Source organism: Sarcophilus harrisii, chromosome 2 (genome assembly GCF_902635505.1).
Source record: "Sarcophilus harrisii chromosome 2, mSarHar1.11, whole genome shotgun sequence".
In the NCBI taxonomy this organism is placed as follows: Eukaryota; Metazoa; Chordata; class Mammalia; order Dasyuromorphia; family Dasyuridae; genus Sarcophilus; species Sarcophilus harrisii.
The window spans coordinates 340,126,663-340,152,299 of record NC_045427.1 but is presented as its reverse complement, the minus strand read 5'-3'; the positions used below and the strand labels follow the sequence as shown (position 1 = coordinate 340,152,299).

Genomic DNA, 25,637 nt, shown 5'->3' with positions numbered 1-25,637 from the left:
TACATGACCTTCACTGCTTTATACTGTCATACACAAATAAGAAAAGAAAATAGATATTCATTCAAGTCTTGATATAAATGAAAAATAGGACAGATGCCTATTTCCTGCCTCTAGAGACCTCTCTAAAAACTGGGTAAAAAAAAAAATTGACTACCAGTACCATAATTGATATTCTTTATATCTGGCAAATCATTAGTTATGAACATAATTATATCACCTCTCTTGACATTTCTCTATCTTATCTACAAGGACATCAAAGCAGACTGTCAAATGCTATCCTGAAATTGATAGGCACTGTCTCTGACACATTCTGGATCTGACATTAAGAAATTTTCATGAATTTCTTAATTATTTCAACTGAAAATTAAAATAATTTATCAGTCACACAGCCTATCATATATACATTGTTAGACTCTTACCAACTGAACTGTCATCATCTTCTAGGATGGGATTTCTGTGCCTAGAGTAACCTGAAGCCACCATACGATCATCTTCATCATCTTCATAATTTGTTCTTCCTTTTGGAGTTAATTGGAACTCCGTATTTTCATTTAAAAAATTACCACTGTCATCATTGTCACTATCATCATCTCCATCAAAAAGATCATTGTAAACTTTGTTTCCCATGCCAGAAACCTTTTAAGAAAATTAGTTAATCTCAGGAATTGTTTAGGGAAACTTAATTAAACAGAAGTTAACTTAATTAATAATCAGTTGAAATATATCTGTTCCCTTCTACAACATTAGTTGTCTATACCACAGTTTTTTCAATTTTTTCACCCCAACTCCTTTTCACCTGAAAAACGTTTATGTAATCCCAAGTATACAGGTATATAAAACATATAGAAGTCGAACATTTATTGATAATAAATCACAATTTTACAATCTCCACCTTTAATTACAAGACCTCTTGTGAGATCACAAACCACAGTTCATTAGGCCATCAAAAATTACTGCCTTATATGATAAATTATCTTTTGTGTACACAAATATTTCCCCAATTAGATTGCAAACTCCTTTAGGGTTAGGGCATTGACTCTGTTTTTATTTCCCACAGCATACACTATACATAGTAAGCATGATATAAACATTTAAGTGATATTTTTTTAAAAAGAAATGTGTTACAAACTGTATACTATGGACTATTGTCATAGCATATAAAAATAAGATGCTTTTGAACTGGGATTCTATCAGAAAAGTTAATCACTGATTATGTCTTTCAAGTATCACCACAAGATCATTCTATGAAAATGTTAAGATTATATAATTTGAACAACTGTTGAAATTAAAAACATTTTCATTTACTTATTCATTCTAATAATATTGGTAGAAAATCAAGTAAAGGACCACAACTGACAATGAGGTATATAAACAGAGGGCTAATTCACAAATTTGTCAAATGTTCTTCCTTAGTTTATATTAACCATATTTTAGGTATAATACACATACATGATCACCATTAAAAAATCAAATTTCTATAGTATTACTTTACTATTTGACTTTGTTCCATCTGTATCACAAACATTCTCCAGGAGCCCCAAGTTTCCTTCAGCATCTGTATATGCTATTTGTCTAGAAGTAGGATGCCACGCTAGACCACAAATTGTATAACCTTTCTCATGTTTCACCCTTTAAAAAAAAAAAGAACTTGAATTTAAAACATGACACAGAAATTCCAAAGAAATATCTTTCAGTAAATTCCAGTGAATTTTTCAAAACCAAAGAAGAATATGATACACAATGTATATTCAACTCTACCTTTCCATGCAGTCTCTGGTTTCCACATTCCAAACTACAATATAACCATTTAGACTCCCTGCTGCCAAATATTTTTCACAAGGAGACCAGGTCACAACATTGAGGGGCTATCGAGAAAAATGGATAATAAAATAAAGCCAGTTTTAGTTAAGCTGGAATTGTATATAAATTTTGATTTAGTAACTAGATAACACAGTTATCTAACATTGGAATTGGAGTTAAGAAAATTTATATTCCTATCCTATATACTTGCAAGCTATATGAACATGGGCAAGTCATTTAACCTCTCTCTGCTTTAGAATTCTCATCTTTAAAATGAAATTAATAACAGAACTTACCTGATAGTTATTGTGAGCATTAAATGATATAACATATGCAGAGCACTTTGCAAACCTTAAAGCACTGTATAAATGTTAGCTGTTATTATTCTATAAATGTCATTATCCTAGATTTCAGAAAATTCTAATTAGACTTTTACACAAAGAAATACAGTAGAAATACAATAAACATTCAATTATTCTTTGAAATGCTGACCGAAACAATTTTTTTTCAGGTTTTTTAGTTTGCTCACTTCATGCTGCAACTATAAACTGAATTCTTTCTAGTTTCCTCAAAACTATCCATTTTATCATTTCTTATAATTATTCATTATTTATTAAGTGCCAACCATGTGCATTGAAAAAGAAGTAAAAGATAGTTCTTCCCCTCAAGAAGCTTACTATGCAAGCTAAATACAAGATAAATAGGAAATGATTAAAAGAGGGAAGGCATTTGAATTAAAAAGGGCTTGGAGAAGATTTCCGAAATGAGATGAAATTTTAGTTGGGACTTAAAAGGAAGCCATGGAAGGCCAACAGTCCGAGTAGAGGTGGGAGAGTACTCTAGGAATGGGAATGGCCAGAGAATGTCCAGTTGAGAAAGATGGAGTGTCTTGTTTGTGGAATAGCTAGGAAGCCAATATCACTGGATCTAAGAATATGTGTAATGGATAAGGTATAAGTAGAATGGAAAGGTAAGATATAAAGTAATTTGATAGTCAAATAGGGAATTTTTTATTATTATCCTGAAAGTAACAGGAAACCACTGAAGTTTACTTAATGTGTGTATGGGGAAGGGAGGTAAAAGATAGAGGATAATATACATTTCAGGAAAATAAATGAATGGAGGATTGGAATGAGGCACACTTACCAGCAGGCTGCTGGTAATAGTCTAGTTGTAAAGTGATAAGAGATTTACTAGAGTGGTAACAGTGTCAGAAAAGAGAAGAGGATATATTTGAGAAAAGTGGCAAAAACGCTATCAACAGATCTAAAAAACAGATTGGATATGCAGAATGAGAGATAAGTCAAGAATCCAGGAGTTATACAATAATATTCTATTAATTCATATACCACAATTTTTTTAACTATACTCTGATAGAATGATATTCCCTTAGTCTAGAATTTTTGGCAAGTACAAAAAGAGCTACTATAACCATTTTGTACATATAAATTTTTTATCTTTATTTTTGATCTCTCTTTGGAGAATTCTGGTAATTAGAATAGCTAGGTCAAAGGGGTTCACAAAGCTTTGTTATTTTGGAGGCATAGTCCCAAACTCCTTTCCAAAATGGCTGGACCAATTCCTAGAACCAGCATTACCTATGTTTAATCCTGGTATCAAGCTGAACTCAAGTATTTCCTAATTCTGAGACCCTGGTAAGTTAGGCTCTACATCTCCATTTGCCTCAGTTTCCTCCACTATAAAATAGGAATAAGTGTTGAGTCATTTCAGTCATGTCCAAATCTCCATGATCCCATTTGGGTTTTCCTGGTAAAGACATTGGAGTGGTGCCATTTCCTTCTCTAGCTCATTTTATAGATGAGGAAACAAGATTAAGTGAATTGCCCAGGATGACACAGCTAGTACGTATTTGAGGCTGGATTTGCATTCAAGTCTTCCTAACTCCAGGACTGGTGCTCTAACTACTGTGCAACCTAGCTGCCCAGAGTTAATAATAGCACCTGCCTTCTAGACTTGCTGTGAGAATCAAATGAAACATTTGTAAAGTACATAGCACAATGCCTAGAACAAAGGAGGTGTTTTTCCTTCCTTTCTTCCCACTTACATATATGTTTTCAATTACCTATTTCCCCTTCTTTTTTGAGGGAAGAGAGGCAATCAGGTTTAAGTGACTTGTCCACAGTCACACAGTTAGTATGTGTTTTAGGCCAGATTTGAACTCAGGTCTTCTGGGCTAATGCTCTACCCACTGGCCACTTAATGGCTCCAACTAATATTTAATATTTATTAAATCTCTCTCTCTCTCTACATACACACACACACGTTTCTGTTCATGGTCAGATAGTGAGATTTCAGCAAGAAATCTTTCTCAAAATCTAACTTTTCTCACTAATGGTAACCTTCATAGAAATAAGAAAGAGGGGAAAGCAGACCTTTACAGATAAGTTTATCTCTTTCCCTATTAAAATATATTTGTTTTATTTTAAATTTATGGAATAAAAAAAAAATTTATGGAATAAAACAAGCATTTCCATAATATAACAAAATAAGAGATGATTTTGCAAAAACTATAAACTTAATACATATAACTTTGCTATTCCTTTTAAATATATAATAAAGTTGGCATGTAAACTTATTTTTCCCTTTTTAAAAAATATTCCTGTACCTGTCAAAATGAAACCTTAAACAAATTCCTAATGGAATCAAATTCACCTTTTGCTTTTGTCCATGACCATTTGTTGGCAATTAACATAATTATTATATTACAATTCATAGAAGCATGGGACTTTGTGTTAGAAGGTCATCTTGATGTCATCTACTTTGAACTCCTCATTTTCTTTTATTTTTTTCAAAATATATGCATAGTTTTCAACATTAACCCTTGCAACACATTTTGTTTCACATTATTTTTCCCTCTCTTCCCCTTTCTCCCACCCTTAGACAGCATGTAATCCAATATATGTTAAACATGTGCAATTTTTCTATACATATTTCCACAATTATCATGCTGCACAAGAAAAATCAGATCAAAAAAGAAGAAAATGAGTAAGAAAACAAAAAGCATGCAAATAACAAAAAAAAAAAGTGAAAATACTATGTTGGATGCATATCCAGTCCCCACAGTGCTCTTTCTGGATGCAAAAGGCTTCTCCATCACAAGTCTATTGGAATTGACTACAAATAATTTTCTAAAGCAAATGTAACTACATTAGATTTGTTTGTGCAAAAAGTTAAATTTTTAAAAATCAAAATTGTTCATTTTACCTTGTGAAGTCTCTCTATTGCTTGTTTAGTCTTTCCCTACTCAATAGATTTAAAAAGCAATTTCTTCTTTGCTCCTTTAATTTGTGGTGTTACTTTTTCAGTTCAGGTTATATGTCCATTTGGAGTTCAACTTGGTATATCCTGTGAGTATTGGACTAAATCTAACTTTTATTATATTGCTATTAGGCTTTCCCAGCAATTTTTTGTCACATAATGAGTCTTTCCTATATAAAGACAGGGATCATTGAGTTGATCAAACATGATGCTACTGTTTATTTTCTTTCGTATAATGTGTACTAATCTGTTCAACTGATTCATCTTTTTTTAACCAGAACCAAAATTGTTTTGATGTTTATTGCTTTATACTACAGCTAAAGATCTGGTACTGATAGACCCCTTTCCTTCCCACTTTTTACATTATGATCCTTGAGATTTTTGAACTTTTATTCCTCAATATGAATTTCATTATTATTCTTTCTAGAAATAAAAAATTTTTACAGTAATACCATGGATATATCACTGAATACTTAAACTAACTTGCCATTTTTATTATATTGACTCAATCAACCCTTAAGCAAAGAATGTTTCTCTAATTCTTTAGTTATGTCTTTATTTGTTCAAGATGTCTTATAATTGGATTTATATAATCCTTGTGTATGCCTTGGTAGATGAACTCCCATATATTTTGTACCTTCTGTAGTTACTATGAATGGAATTTTTTTCTAGTTATTCCTGATGGGTTTTGTTCATGTCACATAAGAATGGTGATTATTTAATATGGACTTATATTCTGCAGTCCTGCTAAACTTAGCAATTATTTTAATTAATTTTTAATGAATTTTAATTTTAATATTTTCTAACTATATCAATTTGCAAAAATTAATAACTGTTTCCTCTTTGCTAATGAATACTACCATAATTTTTCTTTGTCTAATAATTATGGCTAGCATTTCTACCATTATAGTAAATAGTAGAAGTAATATAACAGGCTTCTCTGACCCTTGATCTTACTAGAAAGGCTTCGAGTTTTCCATTACATAGAATGTTTGCTTGGATAGTTTGCTTATCTCTATGCTTTCTAGAATTAAAAGAAATGAGTACTAGATTTTATCAAAAGTTGTTTCAGCATCTACTGACATCATATGATTTTTTAATATTTATATTATTGTAATTTATTATATTTATGTTCTTCCTTATGCCTAAATTAACTATATATTCCTACCAGAAACCCAATCAGAACAATATAATTTTTCTAATATGTTGTTAAAGTGTGTTTGCTAATATTTTATGTAAAAATTTTCAATAGGAGCACCTAAATGGTACATTGGATAGAGAGCTAGCCCAGAAGTCAGAAGGACGTGAGTTAAAATTTGACACTTAACACAACTAGCTGTGTGATTCTAAGCAAGTCACTTAACCCCAATTGCCCCGTCAAAAAGATTTTTTTCCCCAATATTCATTAAGGATATTAGTTTACAGTTTCTTTTTTCTTCTTTGTCTCTCCTTAGTTTAAGCATCAAAATCATATTATTGTGATAGAAAGTGAAAGGCTACTATCTTTTCTTATTATTATACATGTTTTACATAAAATTAGACCTGTTCTTTAATGTTTAATAATATTCACTTAGAAATCCATCAGGTCCTGTAGTTTATTTTTTTGAAATTTTATTTTCGTTTTTTTTCAATTTCTAATTCTGATACTGAGTTATTTAAATGGTCAATTTCTTTTGAAAATATGGGAATTTTACATTATTATAAATAAACACCCATTCTTCTAAACTGTCAATTTTGTTAGCATATAAACTAGGCAAAATCATTTCTGATAATGTCCTCTATTTTGTTGTCAATTATTATAAATTCTTTTTTTATTTTAATATGAACTATTTTGTTTTTCTCTTTTTTTAAAAAAAAAAAGATAGTTAACTATTTATTAGGTATTCTTTTTAACCTTTATTTAGCTTTGCTTTGTTACTAAGTTTCACTGAAAAGATGGGAGAATATACTGGGAAATGACTAATGTTTTAAAATAGAATCTATTTTTAAATGAAAATTGCATTTTAAATATATTACAACATTGTGCTATGCAATTTATGATTACTGTGTAATAATCATGACTACAACCTGAAGATTAGGCAAGAAAAACACACTATATCAACAGAAAGAATAAAACATAAAGACAACTGAGTTTATCCTATTAAATTAGGCAGAATACACATTAACCATTCTCTCTCTTGAAACAGAATGCAACAAAACTTACCAAAGTGATGAAATTATCTGACAGATCAAATTCATTTCTCCAAGTTTCTCTTCTGTATACTTTGATAGTGTTTCCTACTGGAATTGCCAATAACTATTAGGAAGATAATATTTTAAATCCAGTTAAACAACTTTGGGCTTAGTTTAATTTAGAAAGAAAAAGAAAATTAAAGTTTTAATGTAATATCATTGAAGCATTAACTATATTGAGAGAAAAAAAAAGCTATTTCTTATTAACTAAACATTTTTAATATAATACTAAGAAGAGTCTATCCTATTCTCCTCAACTTATTATTATGGTATATGATACTATTACTTAAAAGTTGAAACTACTATTTAAAAATAGATATCCAAATACTAGGTACTTGGAAGTTGTATAATTTGTCTCTTCTGAAGAGGAGAAGGAAATGTAGGGATGGAATGGCCTAAGAAGACAATTAGTCATCTTCAAAAAAATCCTAGAATTATTTCAACATTTTGAAAGAAGTTTTTGCTTTTTAAATCTTACCAGAAAAATTCCTTACACATTTCCAATTGTGAACATACTGACAGAGTGAACAATATGAAATTCTAATACTAATTCTAAAATCCAAAACAAAAATTTATATGAACAATACATCAACTTTTATATCATGTCAATGTGACAAAAAAAAAATTATTTAGGGAACAAAAAGTTTGTTTTTTTAAGAAAAGAGCAATAAAAATTGATTTTAAATATTAAACACTTCAATAGAAAAAAGGTCTTAAATTATTTCCATATTAACTTTGATTTAGAATCTGAAGTTTCTGAGTGTATTGAAGGTCTCACAATTAAAAGCTGATAGATTTGAGCAAAAAATTTAAAGTTTAAAATGTTTGAAAGTTTTACTTACCTTCCCACTTTTTGGCTGCCAAGCAAGTCTGCATATTGATTTTGCATTTACCACATCGTTACATTTTTGTAGCAATGGCCAACTGATAGCACATGTCTGATTTTTAAAATTAAAAAATTATTTCCCTTTGTGAAAATATCAGAAAATTATATAGATTTCAAGTATACAGGTTTTAAAGGAACATAATATTAGCTTTTCAGTTAATATTTAATTTTAAATAATCAAAACTCACAAAATGACAAAGCAGCAAATCTGTTTTAATTATATTCAAGTTAAACTTTTAAAATTTATAAATGTAAAATGTTTAGTATTCTGAGTACTTTCAAAAGCAGACAGGATATAAATTTTAAATTATTGTTATTACAAACCAATAATGTATATGCTACAAATGCACTCATTCATTCCACAAGTATTTGTTGTTTATATTCTATTGGGGAATACAAATACACCTATAAATGTAAGCACCTTGAAAAATGACACTTGTTTTATTTTTAACTTTGTACTCCCTGTGCTTAGTGCAGTTCCTGGTATACGACAGGCATTTAATATGTGCTAGTTAATTCATTTATAGGAAAATATTAAGTAGAAAAATGTAATTAAGTACTAGGTAGGGCTAGGAAGGAGAAGGAAAATCAGGAAAGACCTCATGAAGAAGGTCTAAAACGTGAAGAAAAACTAAGGATTCTAAAAGATAGGAGGAGACAATGTTTCAGACAGGGAGGACAGAGAGGGATCATTATGTAAGAAAAACAAACAATCCATTTAGGCAGAACATTAGTGTGTGTCCAGGTACAAGTAACATGCAAGACAGCTGAAAAAGTAAATTGTGACCAGGATTTGAAAGACTTTAAATAACTAAAAGGGTTTATATTTTATCCTTGAGGAAATAAGAAGTTTCTGGAGGTTTTATAACATAATGCCAGGTCTTTATAGCTTATTTATATGTCTCTTTGACCTATATAACATAAAAATGTGTAAATTGACAAAAAGTCCATCTAATGCCACTCAAAGATGAGCAGAAAAGACAAAAAGTTATTCACCCAAGCAATTGTTAGGCTATTCAGATTAATGATATTATGCAATATAATAAACAGTAAATATCTAGGCTAATCAGGAAATACACACAAATATTTAAATTGAAATGGCTGAGTTTACCTGATCTGAAATTTGCCATACTTTAACTGAACCATCACAACTTGCAGATGCCTAAGTGGATAAACAAAAATTAAAGGTATATTTCTATTCATAAACCTCATCCAAGTGATAAAAGAAATATCAAATTATCAAATGTATCAAATTTTTATCAAATCAAGTTTATCAAATTGCATATAAGTTCTATTTCAATTATTCTCTTATAAATCTAAAAACCACACATTTATAGTGGAAAATAAATGAAAACGATTAAAAAATTACCAAAAAGATGTCCTTCGGATCAAAGGAAACACTTAACACAGGGGCATCATGCCCTCGAAATGATTTCTGTTGACTACTATCCATCACATCCACAATTTTCACCATAAAATCACTGAAATAATGAAATTATTATATATGAATAAAATCTGAAAATAGAAAACCTTTTTAAAAACCATGATTCAAATGTAAAATAGTTTAGCAACATCTGATTCTGACTTTATCTAACTAAATTTCTGCTCACAAATGTAATCTGAAATTGCATTTCTAAAATCCTAATAATTTAATAAAAATCTGCACTGACTTCAAGCTTTTCTACATGTTCTACACTTCCAGTTTAAATATTGTTTTAAATTTCCTAACTATCACTCAAGCTGCAACCTTGGTTCACTTGTCTAGCCTTTACCAAAAGCATTTTTAATAAGATTTTACATCAAAAAGTCACCCTTTTTCCCTTTTCAATTAAAAACATATAGTGAGAATTACTTATGAATATGCTAAAAGTCAGTATAAAGTTACAAATAATTCCTGCCTTCAAGGAGTTTACAATCCTAAAGTTATTTTTAAAATCCAGAATTTCATGACATACTAACAGTGTATAACAAGACCAAGTAAATCACAAAATCTTAGTATCATGAATCTAGAGGAGGAAAGTATCTGAGGCCACCTAAGTAATCCCTTATTTTATAAACAAGGAAAAAGATTAAATAACTTGCCCTGAAGTATCTCACAGGATCAGACATAGAATTTCCAAGTTCTCTGACTCAGATGTAAAATAGCACTTTTTGCTGTCTGTTTTTTTGGGAGCAACACTAAGCTTTCAATTATTTAGAATTTAATGATTTTTTTTTTCATTTACTCTGTGATAGTTGTATATATATCACTTTCCTGATTCTGCTTACTTCACTCTATAGTGTTTTATACAAATCTTCTCTTTCTCTGAACATCTGAAGCATTTCATACTCTACGTTAGTATTTCTATACTAATTCTAATTCTACTCTAATTTACTAATAATATACTAATTCTAGTTATTATATTATTTGTAATTACTAATAATATACTAATTCTATTCACATACTCTAGTTTTTTCAAGTTTTCCTCACCTGGACAACCACTTTGTTTTTAGCTCTCTTTGCTAACACAAAAACTAACTCTACAAATATTTTGGCAAATTTTGTTTCTCTTATCTATCACTTAAGTGTTTGGAGTTTATGCTCAGTGTAGACTATCAACTTGCTTTTCTTGCTTAATTAGGTGAAACTAAATTCCAAAATAACTGAATTAGTACAAATAGCACATTACTGTCCCTGTTCTTCTACATTCACTACAACACTGACTGTTCACAACTTGTGCCAAAATCATTTTGTACTACATGGTTAGTTTTTTCGATATCAAATATTACCCAGATCCAGCAGCAATTTTGGCACCATCTCTATTAAAGACCACATGGTTTGCATTTGTAGTGAATCGAGTCAGTATGCCACCTGGAACTCCATTAGGGAATGTATGAAGTTGAATAGTATTATTAGATACTGAGGTGACCAATTTTCCTTTCTAAAAAAAAAAAAAGGAGAAGAATTTATTAATTACAAAATTGAAAATGAAAAATTGACCTGAAACTTTTCTACCTTCAAAACTTTAAATAATTATCAAATCTATTAAATACCAATTGAGTAGTCTTTGGAATACAGAACAATTTGTAAAACATACTCTGAAAATGTTTCCATTTCTCTAATAATCAGTAAATCATAAATTTAATTATATACCAAAGGACATTAGGAAATACTCAAAAAACATATATAGTATATAAAAATGCTTATAGGTGACATTTTAAAATTTTATTTTTCATTCTTCATCCCAACATTTAAGAAAAGCAGGGATATGATAAAAATCATTTTAAAAGGGGAAAAAACGACTTTTCTTTTATTATTATTTTAATTTGCTGGATTCTTATGCAAGAAATATTTAATTTTTAAAAACCATATATAATCTTTATTTCTTTGCAGAGATGTGAAGTTATAAGTGTAAAATATAGAATATTAGCATTAGACTTGATGCTTTGGTTGACTTTTCTTTAAATTGTTTTTCTTTAAAAAATATAAAGGATACAGGGGAAAAGGGAAAATATCCAGAAATGAAGGCAATATGGAAACAAAAAAGCAATAGAAAAGTTTGAAGATTGACTCAAAAATTGACTTTTTCCCACTCCCATATATTTTTATTTTTTAAAAGTAGACAAAAGATTATATATGCATCTGAAAAAGCATTAGTATGAGATTCAGATTACTGAGGCAGTATCATTTAACTAAAAGAAATCTTATCATTTTTATACCTTTAAAGCACATGAATAAGCCCTGTCTCCAACATTAATAGATTTAGGATCATCATCATTCAGGTCTTTCCAAATTCTCACATCTCCATCACTTCCACAAGTTACAATACATCTGTTTAAAACAAAAACAAAACAAAACAAAACAAAAAAAACAACCTGTATGTATATACATATATATATATGCAAATACGCACCCCCACACACACATTTACAATACTCATCTATGTTTGTTGTCCTGTTCAATAATTTTTTAAATTATCACAATTTTGATAACACATTTTTATTCATGGATTCAAACTGGGATTTGATCAAATTTACTCACATTTCTCACATTTAAATGAAAGGTACCATTAACTTCCTTCAACTGACAAAATTAAACAAATAAATAAATGAATAAAAAGGAGGGGCAAGATGAGATTTCTAAGGACTATTTTCTGCTTAGTTAAGATGCTATGGTTATTTATGATCTCTGAAAGCAAAATATCAAGCAATAAATAGCACAAAAAACATATGAGCTCAATTATTCAGTTTATATGCATTGTGGCATATAATACACAGGTTACACCTACTTCCTCCAAAAGACCTATCTCCATTTGCTAACATTCTGCCTGGATTTATTCACCTTCCCCATCCCCATCACACTTCCCAACACCAATTCTGCTCTATTATTCTCATCCACCTTAACCCTATCCAGAAATATCCTACTCCAAATCTACCCAACCATCTCATCATTCTGAAATACTTGCTTCTAATTAACAAACTTCCTATGATCTTTAATCCTATGACCTCTTTCTCCCTCTTACCTTCTGACATTCACTGAGGGACATTCCTAGCTCCCTCCTAACGGCCACCCTTTCTAGCATTTGCCTACATTTTTTTTCATACCATTCCTATTGTAATTCACTGATGAAAGAGTTTCTTCCTACTGTCACTTTCAAACTGTTCCTTTACTATTATCACTTTTTTTGAGGTTCACCATATCTAAATTTTTCATTAATTTAAGATCCTGATGCTACTGGTATTCAAAGAATCTTGCCGATGATTTCACAACTTCCAGCCAAGATGGCGGAGAGGACCCACACATCTACTTAATCTCCATCTTTGCTCTCAGAATTTATTTCATGACAAGGCCAGGGAATTAATTACTGCTTGACTGGAAAAAAAAGCCCACAAATAATTAACAACAGAAGACAGCCTTGAAATTCACGAGAAAAGGTCTGTTTTTGCTTGAAGGCAGAGACAGACTGGGAACAGGCTGAGAACAGGCAACAAGGGCATGGCAGGCAGCTCACACTGAGCAGACAAGAGTGGGACAGGATGCCTTTTCTGTGGAAAGAACTTTACCACAGTTTAGCTATTTTGCCTTGGCAGCAAGCCAGTAGACCACCAGAGAATCTGTAAACACAAGAGGTAAAGACTATAATCCCGAAAAGCTAGGGTCTCTTGGGACCTGGCCACACCCATCTGGAGTGTCTCAGCACTCTCTCAAGAGTCTCAGAGTGCAAACTCAGCACAGCCATTGCTATCCTGCTCGTACCTCACTGCTGCTCCCGCTCCCCCAGCAAAAAGCAGACTGTATTTGTTTTGTTTTTTTGCTAGTTTGTCTTCTTTGATTCTTCTCTGACAAAATGAACAAAAAATTTAAACGGACTCTAACTATTGATGCCTGCTATATGGATAGAGAGCAGACTTTAAACCCTGAACAGACGGTCTCCAGATGAATCCCCAAAAGGGGATATGATCTGGTCCTCAATACACAAGACTCTCACAGAAGAAATTAAAAAGGCTCTCACAAGAGAGTTAAAAGAAAAATGGGAAGCTTGGCAAGAGAGTCTGGATAAGTCATCCCACTCATTTAAAGAAAGAGTGGATAAAGAAATCAAATCCTTGAAAAGCAGAATTAGTGAATTGTAAAAAGAAAACTCTCTAAAAAATAAAATTGGTGAAATGGAAAAAAAATTCCATAGAATAAAACAACTCACTTAAAAACTCAATTGGACAATCAGAAAAAGATATTTTAAAAAGTGAGTGAATGAGAGTATAGGAATAAATGGACTTTTCCTTAAAATAATCAGTAGCATCTATTTAAAACCATCAGTAAGCATCATATGTAATGGGGACAAACTGCAATCATTCCCAATAAAATCAGGAGTGAAACAAAGTTGCCCACTATCACCATCACTATTCAATATTGTATTAGAAACGCTAGCTTTGGCAATATGAGTTGAGAAAGAGATTAAAGAAATCAAACTACGCAATGAGGAAACTTATTTAAAAATTATCACTCTTTGCTGATGATATGATGGTATACTTAGAGAATCCCAGAGATTCTACTAAAAAGTTATTAGAAGAAGTGAGTGAATTCATTGAAAATCAATGATTTTCATGATTTTTGAATTTTTCATGATTTTTGATTTTGATTTTCATGAATAATGATTTTTCATGATTACTGAAAAATAATTCATTGAAAATCAGAATTGAACAAATGGAATTGAATGACGAGGAGATACCAAGATTCAGTCAAATAAAACCAAAAAAATAAAAAAATGGGAAAAAAATGTCAAACACCTTCTTGGGAAAACAAAAGATCTGAAAAATAGATCAAGAGAGACAATCTGAGAATTATTGAACTCCATGAAAAATATGATGAAAAAAAGGGCCTGGACACTACTTTGCAGGAAATTATCAACGACAACTGCCTGGAAGTTATAGAAACAGAGGGTAAAATAGACATTAAAAGAATTCATCGATCACCAACTGAAAGGGACCCTAAAATCAAAACAGCAAGAAATATAGTGGCTAAATTCCAGAACTATCAAACGAAAGAAAAAATATTACAAGCTGCTAGAAAAAATCAATTCAAATATAGAGGAGTCACAATAAGGATTACCCAGGATCTAGCAGAGTCGACATTAAAGGAGCGAAGGGCCTGGAATCTGATATTCCAAAAGGCTAAGAAACATGGTATGAAGCCAAAAATAACTTACCCAGCCAAAATGAGCATCTTTTTCCAGGGAAGAAGATGGACATTCAATAAAATAAGTGAATTTCATCTATTTCTGATGAAAAAACCGGAATTAAACAAAAAGTTTGATCTCTAAATATAGAACTCAAGAGATACCTAAAAAGGTAAAAAGAAATCTTAAGAACTATATTTCTTCTATAAAGATATATAAAGAATACATATATAATTTGTTATAGAAACTAGAGGTGGAAAGGAAATTGTACCAGAGAAAAGGGTAAAGTGGGGGTACTACACCTCATAAAGAGGCAAAGGAAACCTATTATATCTGAGAGAAAGAATGGAGGGGGATGAACATAGTGTATATCATACTCTCATCAGAATTAGCTTAATGAGAAAAATATTAGACATATTTGATTTATGGTAAAACTTCTTCTATCTCATTGAAAAGTGGGAGGGGAAAAGTGAAAAGGAAAGGAGTAAGCTAAATGTAAGGGTGTGAAGACTGTGTATTTTTAAATCAGCAGGAGTCAGGAATTCAGGTTAGGGGAAAATCGTCTATCTTTATTCTCAGTGAAGAAGGATCAGAGGTGGAAGAGAATCGGCGATAGCAATGTGTGCACTGAGTCAGCTAGCTAGACCAGCAGCCACACGACCAGCAGCTAGGAGTATCGAACCCAGGCACAATCTCCCCCAGCTTCTCTTCCTGTCTCTCTCTGCCTCCACCCACCAAAATCGTCATTTCCTATACAACACATCAGGACTTGCACGGAGAGTGGGCAGGGACCATTCTTTATCCAATCATGTATATTAATAGAGTATAACCCAATTACTATTTAGCCTCATGTACTTGGGACCTCAGTGCATCAACTCAAACATCAGCCCATTACATAAGGGAATACAGAAACTTTCAGGAAAAGGGGTAGGATGGGGGAGGAACTCTAAGTTAGGGGAAGGATACTAAAAAGGGAGGGCATGAGAAGCAAGTGGTGCTCACAAGTTTAATACTGGGGAGGAGGGTAAGGAGGAAGGAAAGGAGAAAAGCATAAACAGGATTTAACAAGACGGCAAGTAATACAGAATTGGTAATTTTAACCATAAATGTGAATGGGATAAACTCCCCAATAAAGAAGCAGTTAGAAGCCTGGATTAAAAGTCAGAATCCTACAATATGTTGTTTACAGGAAACACACCTGAAGCAAGGCGATACATAATAGAGTAAAGGTAAAAGGTTGGAGCAAAATCTACTATGCTTCAGATGAAGTTAAAAAAGCAGGGGTAGCCATCCTCATCTCAGATCAAGCAAAAGCAAAAACTGATCTTATTAAAAGACATAAGGAAGGGCACTATATCTTCTAAAGGGTAGCATAGATATTAAAGAAATATGACATATATGCTCCAAGTGGTGTAGCATTTAAATTCTTAAAAGAGAAATTAAGAGAGCTGCAAGAAGAAATAGACAGCAAAACTATAATAGGGGGAGATCTCAAACTTGTTCTCTCAGAATTAGATAAATCAAACCACAAAATAAATAAGAAAGAAGTCAAAGAGGTAAATAGAATACTGGAAAAGTTAGATATGATAGATTTTTGGAGAAAACTAAATGGAGACAGAAAGGAGTATACTTTCTTCTCAGCAGTTCATGGAATCTATACAAAAGTAGACCATATATTAGGACATAAAAATCTCAAACTCAAATGCAGTAAGGCAGAAATAATAAATGCATCTTTTTCAGACCATGATGCAATGAAAATTACATTCAATAAAAAGCCAGGGGAAAATAGATCAAAAAATAATTGGAAACGAAATAATCTCGCACTAAAGAATAATTGGGTGAAACAGCAAATCATAGACATAATTAATAACTTCATGCAAGAAAATGACAATAGACGTCATATCTAAATGTGTGGGATGCAGCCAAAGAGGTAATAAGAAGAAATTTCATATCTCTAGAGGCCTACTTGCATAAAATAGAGAAAGAAAAGGTCAATGAATTGGACTTGCAACTAAAAATAATAGAAAAAGAACAAATTAAACCCCTCCCCAGTCAAACACTAAACTTGAAATTCTAAAAATAAAAGGAGAGATCAATAAAATTGAAAGTAAAAAAAATTATTGAATTAATAAATAAAACTAATAGTTGGTTTTATGAAAAAACCAACAAAATAGATAAACCCTTAGTAAATCTGATTAAAAAAAGAAAAGAGGAAAATTAAATTGTTAGTCTTAAAAATGAAAAGGGAGAATTCGCCACTAATGAAGAGGAAATTAGAGCAATAATTAGGAGCTACTTTGCCCAACTTTATGCCAATAAATTTGATAATTTAAATGAAATGGAAGAATACATTCAAAATATATAACTTGCCCAGATTAACAGAGGAAGAAGTAAATTGGTTAAACAGTCCCATTTTAGAAAAAGAAATAGAAAAAGCTATTAACGAACTCCCTAAGAAAAAATCAGGACCAGATGGATTTAGATGTGAATTCTACCAAACATTTAAAGAACAATTAACTCCAATACTGCATAAACTATTTGAAAAAATAGGGATTGGAGTCCTACCAAATTCCTTTTATGACACAGACATGGATACCTAAACCAGGTAGGTTGAAAACAGAGAAAGAAAATTATAGACCAATCTCCCTAATGAATATTGATGCTAAAATCTTAAATAAAATATTAGCAAAAAGATTACAGAAAATCATGCCCAGGATAATACACTATGACCAAGTAGGATTTATACCAGGAATAAAGGGCTAGTTCAATATTAGGAAAATTATTAGCATAATTGACAATATCAATAACCAAATTAACAAAAAACATAAGATCATCTCAATAGATGCAAAAAAAGCATTTGATAAAATCCAACTTGCATTCCTAATAAAAAATTAAAAGGGGAAAAATGATTTTTCCTTAAAATAGGAGGAATATATTTAAACGTAATAAGCATCATATGGGGGGATAAATAACATTCCCCAGCAATATTTGGGAGGAAGCCATTATATCAAAATATTATTCAATACTTAAGAAACGCTAGCCCCGGCAATAAGAGTTTGAAAAGATTAAAATTTAGAGGAGGAATGAGGAAACCAAAATACTTTTAAGATGATAGATGGATACTTAGAGAACCCGGATTTAAAAAAAGTTTTAGAAAAATTAAACTTAGAAAGTTTAGATAAAAAAACCCATAAATTTGATTTTATACACACAAAACCAAAAAGAAGAATAAAAGAAATTTATTAAAATAATTCAAAATAAAAACATTTGAGAATCTATACAAAGGAAAGTGGAATTTAGGAGAAATTAAAAACACTTCCAAAAATAAAGCAGATTTAAAAATTGGAAAATATTATGTTCTTAGAACAAAATATAATAAAGAGACTATACTCCTAAACTAATTTTTTTATTTAGGTTATACCAATCAGATCCCAAGAGTTATTTTTTAATGACCTAGAAAAAATAAAACAAAATTATATAAAAAAAAAATTTAGAATTTCAAGGGTTAATGAAAAAAAAATGTAGGTAGTAGCTTATATTAAAATATATTATAGCAGGCATAAAACCATTTGGTTTGGCTAAAATGATTAGTAGATGAGGGAATGGTTAGGTTCACAAGACAAATAGTAATAATATAAATTATTTTGAAAACCCAAAGATCCTAATTTTGGGGAAAAGAATTCACTATTTGACAAAAACGTGGGAAAATGGAAATTAGTTAAAGAAATTAGGTTTGGACCTTCTTAAAAATATACCAAATAAGATCAAAATAGATCAGATTGGAAAAGAAGGACCAAATAAATTAAGGAATATAAGATAGTTTACCCCTCTAGATTTAGGAGGAAGGAAATTTGGATAAAAGAAGAAAAAGATAATTATAAAAAGAAAATTTTTTGATTATAAAATTTAAAAATTTTAAAAAAAATAAAAAAGGTTAGAAGGAAGAAATAAATGAAAAATTTTTAAGTTAAAGGTTCTGATAAAGGCCTTATTTAAAATAATTAGAGAATTAATTTATAAAAATAAGTTTTAATTTTTAAAGGAAAGGTATGAAAAAATTTTGATGATAAAATTGAAACATTTACTGAAAGAGGTTCAAATATATTGAGGAAATGAAATTAAAAATTTCTGGGAGAAACCAAACTTGCGATTCAAAATTAAAAAATAAACGTTGAGGGATGGGAAAATGGGACATTGGCATTGTTGGTGGAGTTTGGGAACAATCCAACTGCCCAGAGAGAACAAATTATGCCCAAAAGTTTAAACTTTGATACCCTTTTTGATCCAGCAATTAAATTAGGGTTATATCCCAAAAAGAAATACTAAAGAAGGGAAAGGATTTAGCCAAAATATTTGTAGCTTTGTTTGTAGGGTGAAACGAAAAGAATGGATGCCACAATTGAGAATGGTTGGGTAAATTGTGATATATGAATGTTATGTATGGAATATTATTATTCTGTAAGAAATGACCAGCAGGATGAATACAGAGAGGTTTGGAGAGACTTGCATGAACTGATGCTAAGTGAAATGAGCAGAACCAGATTATACACTTCAACAACAATGATACTATATGAGGATGTATTCTGATGGAAGTGGGTTTCTTTGACAAAGAGAATATCTAATTCAGTTACAATTGATCAATGATGGACAGAATCAGCTACACCCAGAGAAGGAACACTAGGAAATGAGTGTAAACTGTTTGCATTTTTGTTTTTCTTCCCAGGTTATTTTTACCTTCTGAATCCAATTCTTCCTGTGCAACAAGAGTGTTGGAATCTTTACAAACTGTTAAGCCATTGGAGTTGATTTGATCTTAGAAAGATATTTTGGGCCAGAACTTGAAACAAGGTACAAGTGGAATTGATAGAAACAATGCTTGTGTTCACACCTTCAGAGAGCTCATAAGTATCTAAGTACTCAATGAGTTCACATGTTTGGGAGAGTTCAGGGTTTAGAAAGAAACACCAATTCACACCTCCCTTAGGGCCAGAGAGCACTCTGGGAAATAACCCAGAATCCTTCTCCCTCCAGAAGGCGGAGTTAACCTTTGGGAGATCAGATATAACAGGAAGCTCTTGGAGCTTGGAGAGTTACTTGAGGAGTTACTTGAAAGAGTCTTTCTTGGGAGCTCAAGAGAGTTTTACCTGGAGTCGGAGAGAGCTCTTGGAACCCACAAGCCCTATCTTCGAGGCAAGAGATTCACTGCATCTTGAACCTTGGTGCTGGCTGGAGGCTGAAGGAAACAGAGGCAGAAGCCAAGGACAAAGCTGCAAGATCTCTTGGAACCAGGCAGAGAGATAGCCCTGAGCTAACTGGCCTATATTGAAGGGTACAATAAAAATTCAGATCTTTTATCAGCTGGCTGTGATTTTGGAGTAATTATTTATTTCAACTGAGACTAAGGCTGCCTCCAGAAAACCTTCACAGAAGAAAACTGTTAATTTTTGCACACATATATCTAGGATATACTATAACATATTTAACATGCATAATACTGCTTGCCATCTAGGAGAGGGGGTGAAGGGAGGAAAGGGAAAATTTGGAACAGAACTGAGTGCAGGGGATAATGTTGTAAAAAATTACCTATACATATGTACTGTCAATAAAAAGTTATAATTATTTAAAAAAAAAAAAGAATCTTGCCTCCTTTGATGAGTTCAATGATTGTTTCTCTCTATCCAAAATCCTATCATAATAATGGCAGATTTCAATATATATATTTCCAAGTTCACCAATATAATCAATTCCCATGATTTATTCATTTACCTATATCACAACTATAAATAGGGATAGTAAGACGCTTGATAATTTCATCAACTAAAAGTATATCACTTCTATATTCAAGAATTCAGAAATTCTTTTATCTGATCATAATCTTTTTTCATTCCAGATTTTCCTATGCCATACTTCTCCCAACTCTATTCTTTATCCTCAACACTGATTTTAACTTGTCTCATTCTCAAAACCTTCCCCAGGCTATTCTGGTACTGGTCACACACACTCTTGTCTCTTCCCAAACTTAACCCCTTAATGAACCAGTTTAACTCTATATTATGCTCTTCTCTCAAACCCCTTGCCACTTTGTCCTATTGCCAACCACATACCTTGCTCAATTACAAATGCAATTACAATCCTTCATTAACTCCTATTGTACTTCTTTCAGTTTTAGTTATATGCTGCTAAATCAGTGTGGAGGAAGCCATGAAAGTGCTAATAATTCAAAATCATTATAAATTTGTTAGCTAATATCAAATGTGCCCTCAAAGAAGCAAGGCAATCCTCCTACTCCTTAAAATGATTCTCTAACCAGAGCAGCTCTTCTGAATCTTCTTTTTTACATCAAGCCTCTTGTTATCCTCCTCTCCAAACTTCTCTGCAGAATTCACCTCATATTTCAGTGAAAAAATTGAAACCATTCACCAAGAGTTCCTTTTTCTCACATCAATCCCCATTATTTCCTTCTTCCCCACAGTATCTAAAGTAATAGTTCTCCTTGTCAAGTCTAAGCCCTCTATAAGTACCTTCATTTCACTCTCTGGTCTTTTCCAGAAGATTGTCCTCACACATAATCTTTATTCTTTCCCTATACATTTGTTCCTTCCTTTCTGACTACAAATATGTCCATGTTCCCCATAGTTTTAAAAAAAAAAAAAAACTCCTAATTTTATTCTACTAACCCTACACAGCTCTTCTCTTCTTCTCAGCTAAATTCCTTGAAAATTTCAGCTACTCAATGCCACCATTTTCTATCTTCTCACTATTTTCAAAAACTATCTGGTTTCTGACCCCAGCACTCAACCAAAATTACTCTCTTTAAAGTTAGCAATAATCTCTTAACTGACAATAATTGGTATCTTTTCAATCCTCACCCTTCTTGACCTCTCTGTAGAATCTGAAATATTGACTAGGCTGCGATAAATTACAGTGTACAGAACACCAGAATTCAAGTCAAGAAGACTTCAATCTTTAAAATTCTATCTCAGATACTTACTGTGCAAACCTGTGTACTCTCACTTGATTTCATCTGCTCCCATGAAGTGGCAGATTCCAAAGCAGATTCCCAAATTTACATATCTAGCCTTGTCTATCTCCTGAACTCCAGTCCCATGTCACCAATTGTCTGTTGGGCACAAACTGAATGTTCTACTACGAGCATTTCAAATTCAAGATGTCTCAAACTAAACTCATCTCTTCACTCAAATACTGTATTTTTCTGGACTTCCCTAATATATCACTATTGAGAGCAACCACCTAGATTTATCACATTGATGCCATTCCTCAAATCCTAATTCTTACTCACTTCATAGATCCAGACAGTTGCCAAATTTTGTTGTTTCTACTTTCCCAGTTTCTCTTGTTTACATTCCTTTTTCTTTACTTATGCAGCTGCTACCCAACTTCAGGGCCTCATCATTTCTCACATAGACTATTTTAACAACCTTTTAATTAGTCTTCTTAATTCTTTCTTTACTCCAATTCATCCCACACATAATTGACAAAAGTGATTTTCCTAAATCATCTGGTCATGTCATTGCTCAATAAACTTCAGCAATTCCCTGTTCTCTCCAGCTGAATGATACAGTAGATAAAGAGTGCTGGGCTTCGAGTTAGGAAGATCCAAATTCAAATTCAGTCTCAGACACGTATTAACTGTGTCTAAGCAAAGCACCTGATCTCAGGCTGCCTCAGATAATAACAGTATCTGGTTGTTTGTGAAGTTCAAATGAGATAACTTTTAAAGTACTTAGTACAATGTCTGGAACATAGTAAGCACTAATATAAATTATTATCAAATATAGAATTTTTAGGCATTTAATATTCTTTACAACTTGGACCCTTTCTCCCTTTCCATTCTTCTTACACAATACTCCAGGGTATACAAGTGTTCAGGGAAAACTAGTACTGCTGATGTGAGTACTCCCAAGCTTTCCACCTTGATATTTACTCTCACCCATGGCTCCAAAAGGTTGCATCATGAATAGCAGTCACATTCCACTAAACTGTTTCAGCAGATGGCTAAAACAGGTTGAGGCTAACTTAGGATTCTCAAATTCATTGGTGAGTTAAGGCTATATCTACCCCAAGCACATGAAGACTTCACCTGGCAGAATGGGTATATAAAAACAATTTGTTCCAATGGACATGAAGGCAACTAAAGCAAGTACTGTAGAATGGACATGAAGGCAACTAAAGCAAGTACTGTAGAATATTTAAAGTGTAGTGCACTTGGAGCTTTGTTGGACACTGGAGATGCCAAGGCCATTCATTATATCCCAAGCCATCACCAATTGTTTTGACTTCTTTCTTGCCACTAGACTCCACTAACTAAAAGAAAAACTAAGTCCAACAAGTGACTGCATACATCGCTGCCTCATTTAAATCCAATTTATGAATAAGTCAAAAGACAATATCCATAACAGTTTACCATTTTTACCTACCTCAGAATCCTATGGAAACAGGTGACAAAATAACAGGTATGTGTACACTTGCAGCTGTAGTCACAACCCTGTACACAGGTGGCCCAGGCTACAGGGTCGTCTTCTCAAAGAACTGAAGCAGCAGTGGGATTTGGCAAGTCCCTGGCTGTCTGAATAGCCCTTTTTGCTCATCTCCTGGCATAAGGAAAGTGCTAAAAACGTACCTTAAAAATTGTTTGCTTCATCTAAACTAACTCTGACCTGCTTAGTACAGAAGCCAGGGATTCTATTCTGTGCTCTTAAAACACATGTATGCCAGTTCCACAATAGCATTATTACACAGGTTCTATATAATGAACAATGATCTTGCGCTTTCTTTGTCACCAATGGAGTGAAGCAGGGCTGTGCGCTTGCTCCCCTGCTTTTTAGAATGTTTTCACTCACCACTGGTACATAAAATGTGCACACATTTATACACAAAACAAAATCTAATAAACCTGAAAAATGAATAACTCTTGTTGAGAGAACTCAGCAGGTATAACAACCCTAAGTGAGACAAGGCTGAAGCCAGCTTACTGAAATCAGAGATGGATACATTGCTGCAATGGTCACAGATATGGGAGCAGTATGAAGTTGGTATAGATTTTACAACCAAAACCAATCCAATAAACAAGTTTGTATGCCTCCCAAAAGGAGCAAATGATACTTATGAAACTGCAATTTCCATTTGCAGGAAAGCATCACACCACCATCATCGACACATAAAGCTCTGATGAAATCAAAAATTATGAAGACCTGGAGACTCTCATCATCAATATGCCAAAAGAGAACAAGTTTGTTTTTCTGGAGACTTTAATGCTAGAGTAAGCACAGACTAGTAGATGTGGCAGGGAGTAAGCACAGACTAGTAGATGTGGCAGGGAGTCCTTGAGAAAAATAGAGTCAGAAACAAGAATGGTCACTTATTACTGTATGTGTCTCATGACATTCTCATCAACACTGACTTCCATTTACCTAAACACAATAAAACTTAATGGATGTACGTACCCTCACAGCAAACACTGGCATTTAACAGACTATGCCATTATAAAGAAAAAAAATAGGCTGTCAGAGGGAAGTGATATGACACAGAATGCTGAGCTAAACATTTATATTCAACAAAAGTAGTGCCCCAAGGCAAGATGACTAAAAGATTTAATGTCAACAAATTATAGCAATTCTCAGTGTAAAGTTTGTTGCTCACTTGGAGGAAAAGCAGAGACAATACAGAGCTGGCAACAGTGGAGCAAAAAAGAAGTGGGGAGCTTTTGGAGATTTAATATACAACACATTACATTTACTCATCTGGGCCAGAACATTCAAAAACATCAAGACTGACTTGATAAAGAATAGGGAAATTCAGAATTTGCTAAATCAAATAAGAAAAGTTCATAGGGAAAAAGACAGTATTTAACTCCATCAGAAGTAAAATGTCCACCATAGCTTAGAGAGATGTAAGACTCTTGGCTCAATAAGAAGGCATATAAAATTCAATTTTATGCCAAAAGTAACAATCCAAAGTATCCCAATAATGTCCTAAAGGCTATTTATAAGTTAAAGACAGACCAATGATAAATCTCAACAATGGTGCATCAGTGTGGATGGAGTCAAATTGATAAATGAGATGGACATGATCCTGAAGAAATGGACTGAACATTTCCATAGCATTCTCAAAAGATCATCAATCAACCAAGATGATGAGGTTGACAAACACAATGTCGGAGCTAAAATTAATAGCACCTAAGATGGATGAAAGCCCTGCTAGGTGGAGTGAGAAAATAACTAGATCTACAGATGCTCCTGCGTGGGCTAGGTTACCTGCTAGAGGAGGATAAACTGTTCACCTGGTTCCAGCACCAGCTTCAACTGTTGAAGATGCTAGAAGGAGAAGGAATGATGGTGGTAGCAGTCAGAAACTCATATTGTTTATTCGAGGGAATGCTATATCAGGAGCCCCAATTATTAGGGGTACCAGTCAGTTACCGAAGCCCCCAATTATAATGGGTATAACTATAAAGAAAATTATTACAAAGGCATGGGCTGTTACGATAACATTAAAGATCTGGTCGTCACCGATAAGAGTACCTGGTTGGCCTAGTTCTGCTCGGATTAGGAGGCTTAGGGCTGTGCCAATTATGCCTGCTCAGGCGCCGAATAGCAAATAAAGAGTTCCAATGTCTTTATGATTTGTAGAGAAATGTCATCAAGTAATGAACATAGGTAAAATGGCTGAGGATAAGCATTGAACTGTAAATTCAAAGACAGAGATAGAATCTCTTTTTACCATTGTGATAAATTGAAGCCAAATGTTGAGGCGCTTAGCTGTTA

The 25,637-nt window shown here is 32.5% G+C and overlaps 1 protein-coding gene across 4 annotated transcripts in view; it reads right to left on the bottom strand.

Moving 5' to 3' along the window:
* The window catches only part of WDHD1 (WD repeat and HMG-box DNA binding protein 1), a 110,199-nt gene that overhangs the window by 71,912 nt on the left and 12,650 nt on the right, over positions 1–25,637 (bottom strand). For 3 of the 4 annotated variants that reach the window (XM_031952978.1, XM_031952976.1, XM_031952977.1), the window contains exons 3-11: positions 11,897–12,008; positions 10,967–11,118; positions 9,567–9,678; positions 9,309–9,359; positions 8,154–8,249; positions 7,283–7,375; positions 1,759–1,865; positions 1,488–1,629; positions 420–636 (exon numbers count right to left, since the gene is read on the bottom strand). In XM_031952978.1, coding sequence (XP_031808838.1) covers positions 420–636; positions 1,488–1,629; positions 1,759–1,865; positions 7,283–7,375; positions 8,154–8,249; positions 9,309–9,359; positions 9,567–9,678; positions 10,967–11,118; positions 11,897–12,008 — 1,082 coding nt within the window. The remainder of the gene's footprint in view (positions 1–419; positions 637–1,487; positions 1,630–1,758; positions 1,866–7,282; positions 7,376–8,153; positions 8,250–9,308; positions 9,360–9,566; positions 9,679–10,966; positions 11,119–11,896; positions 12,009–25,637) is intronic. The other variant, XM_031952979.1, reaches the window with a different exon arrangement.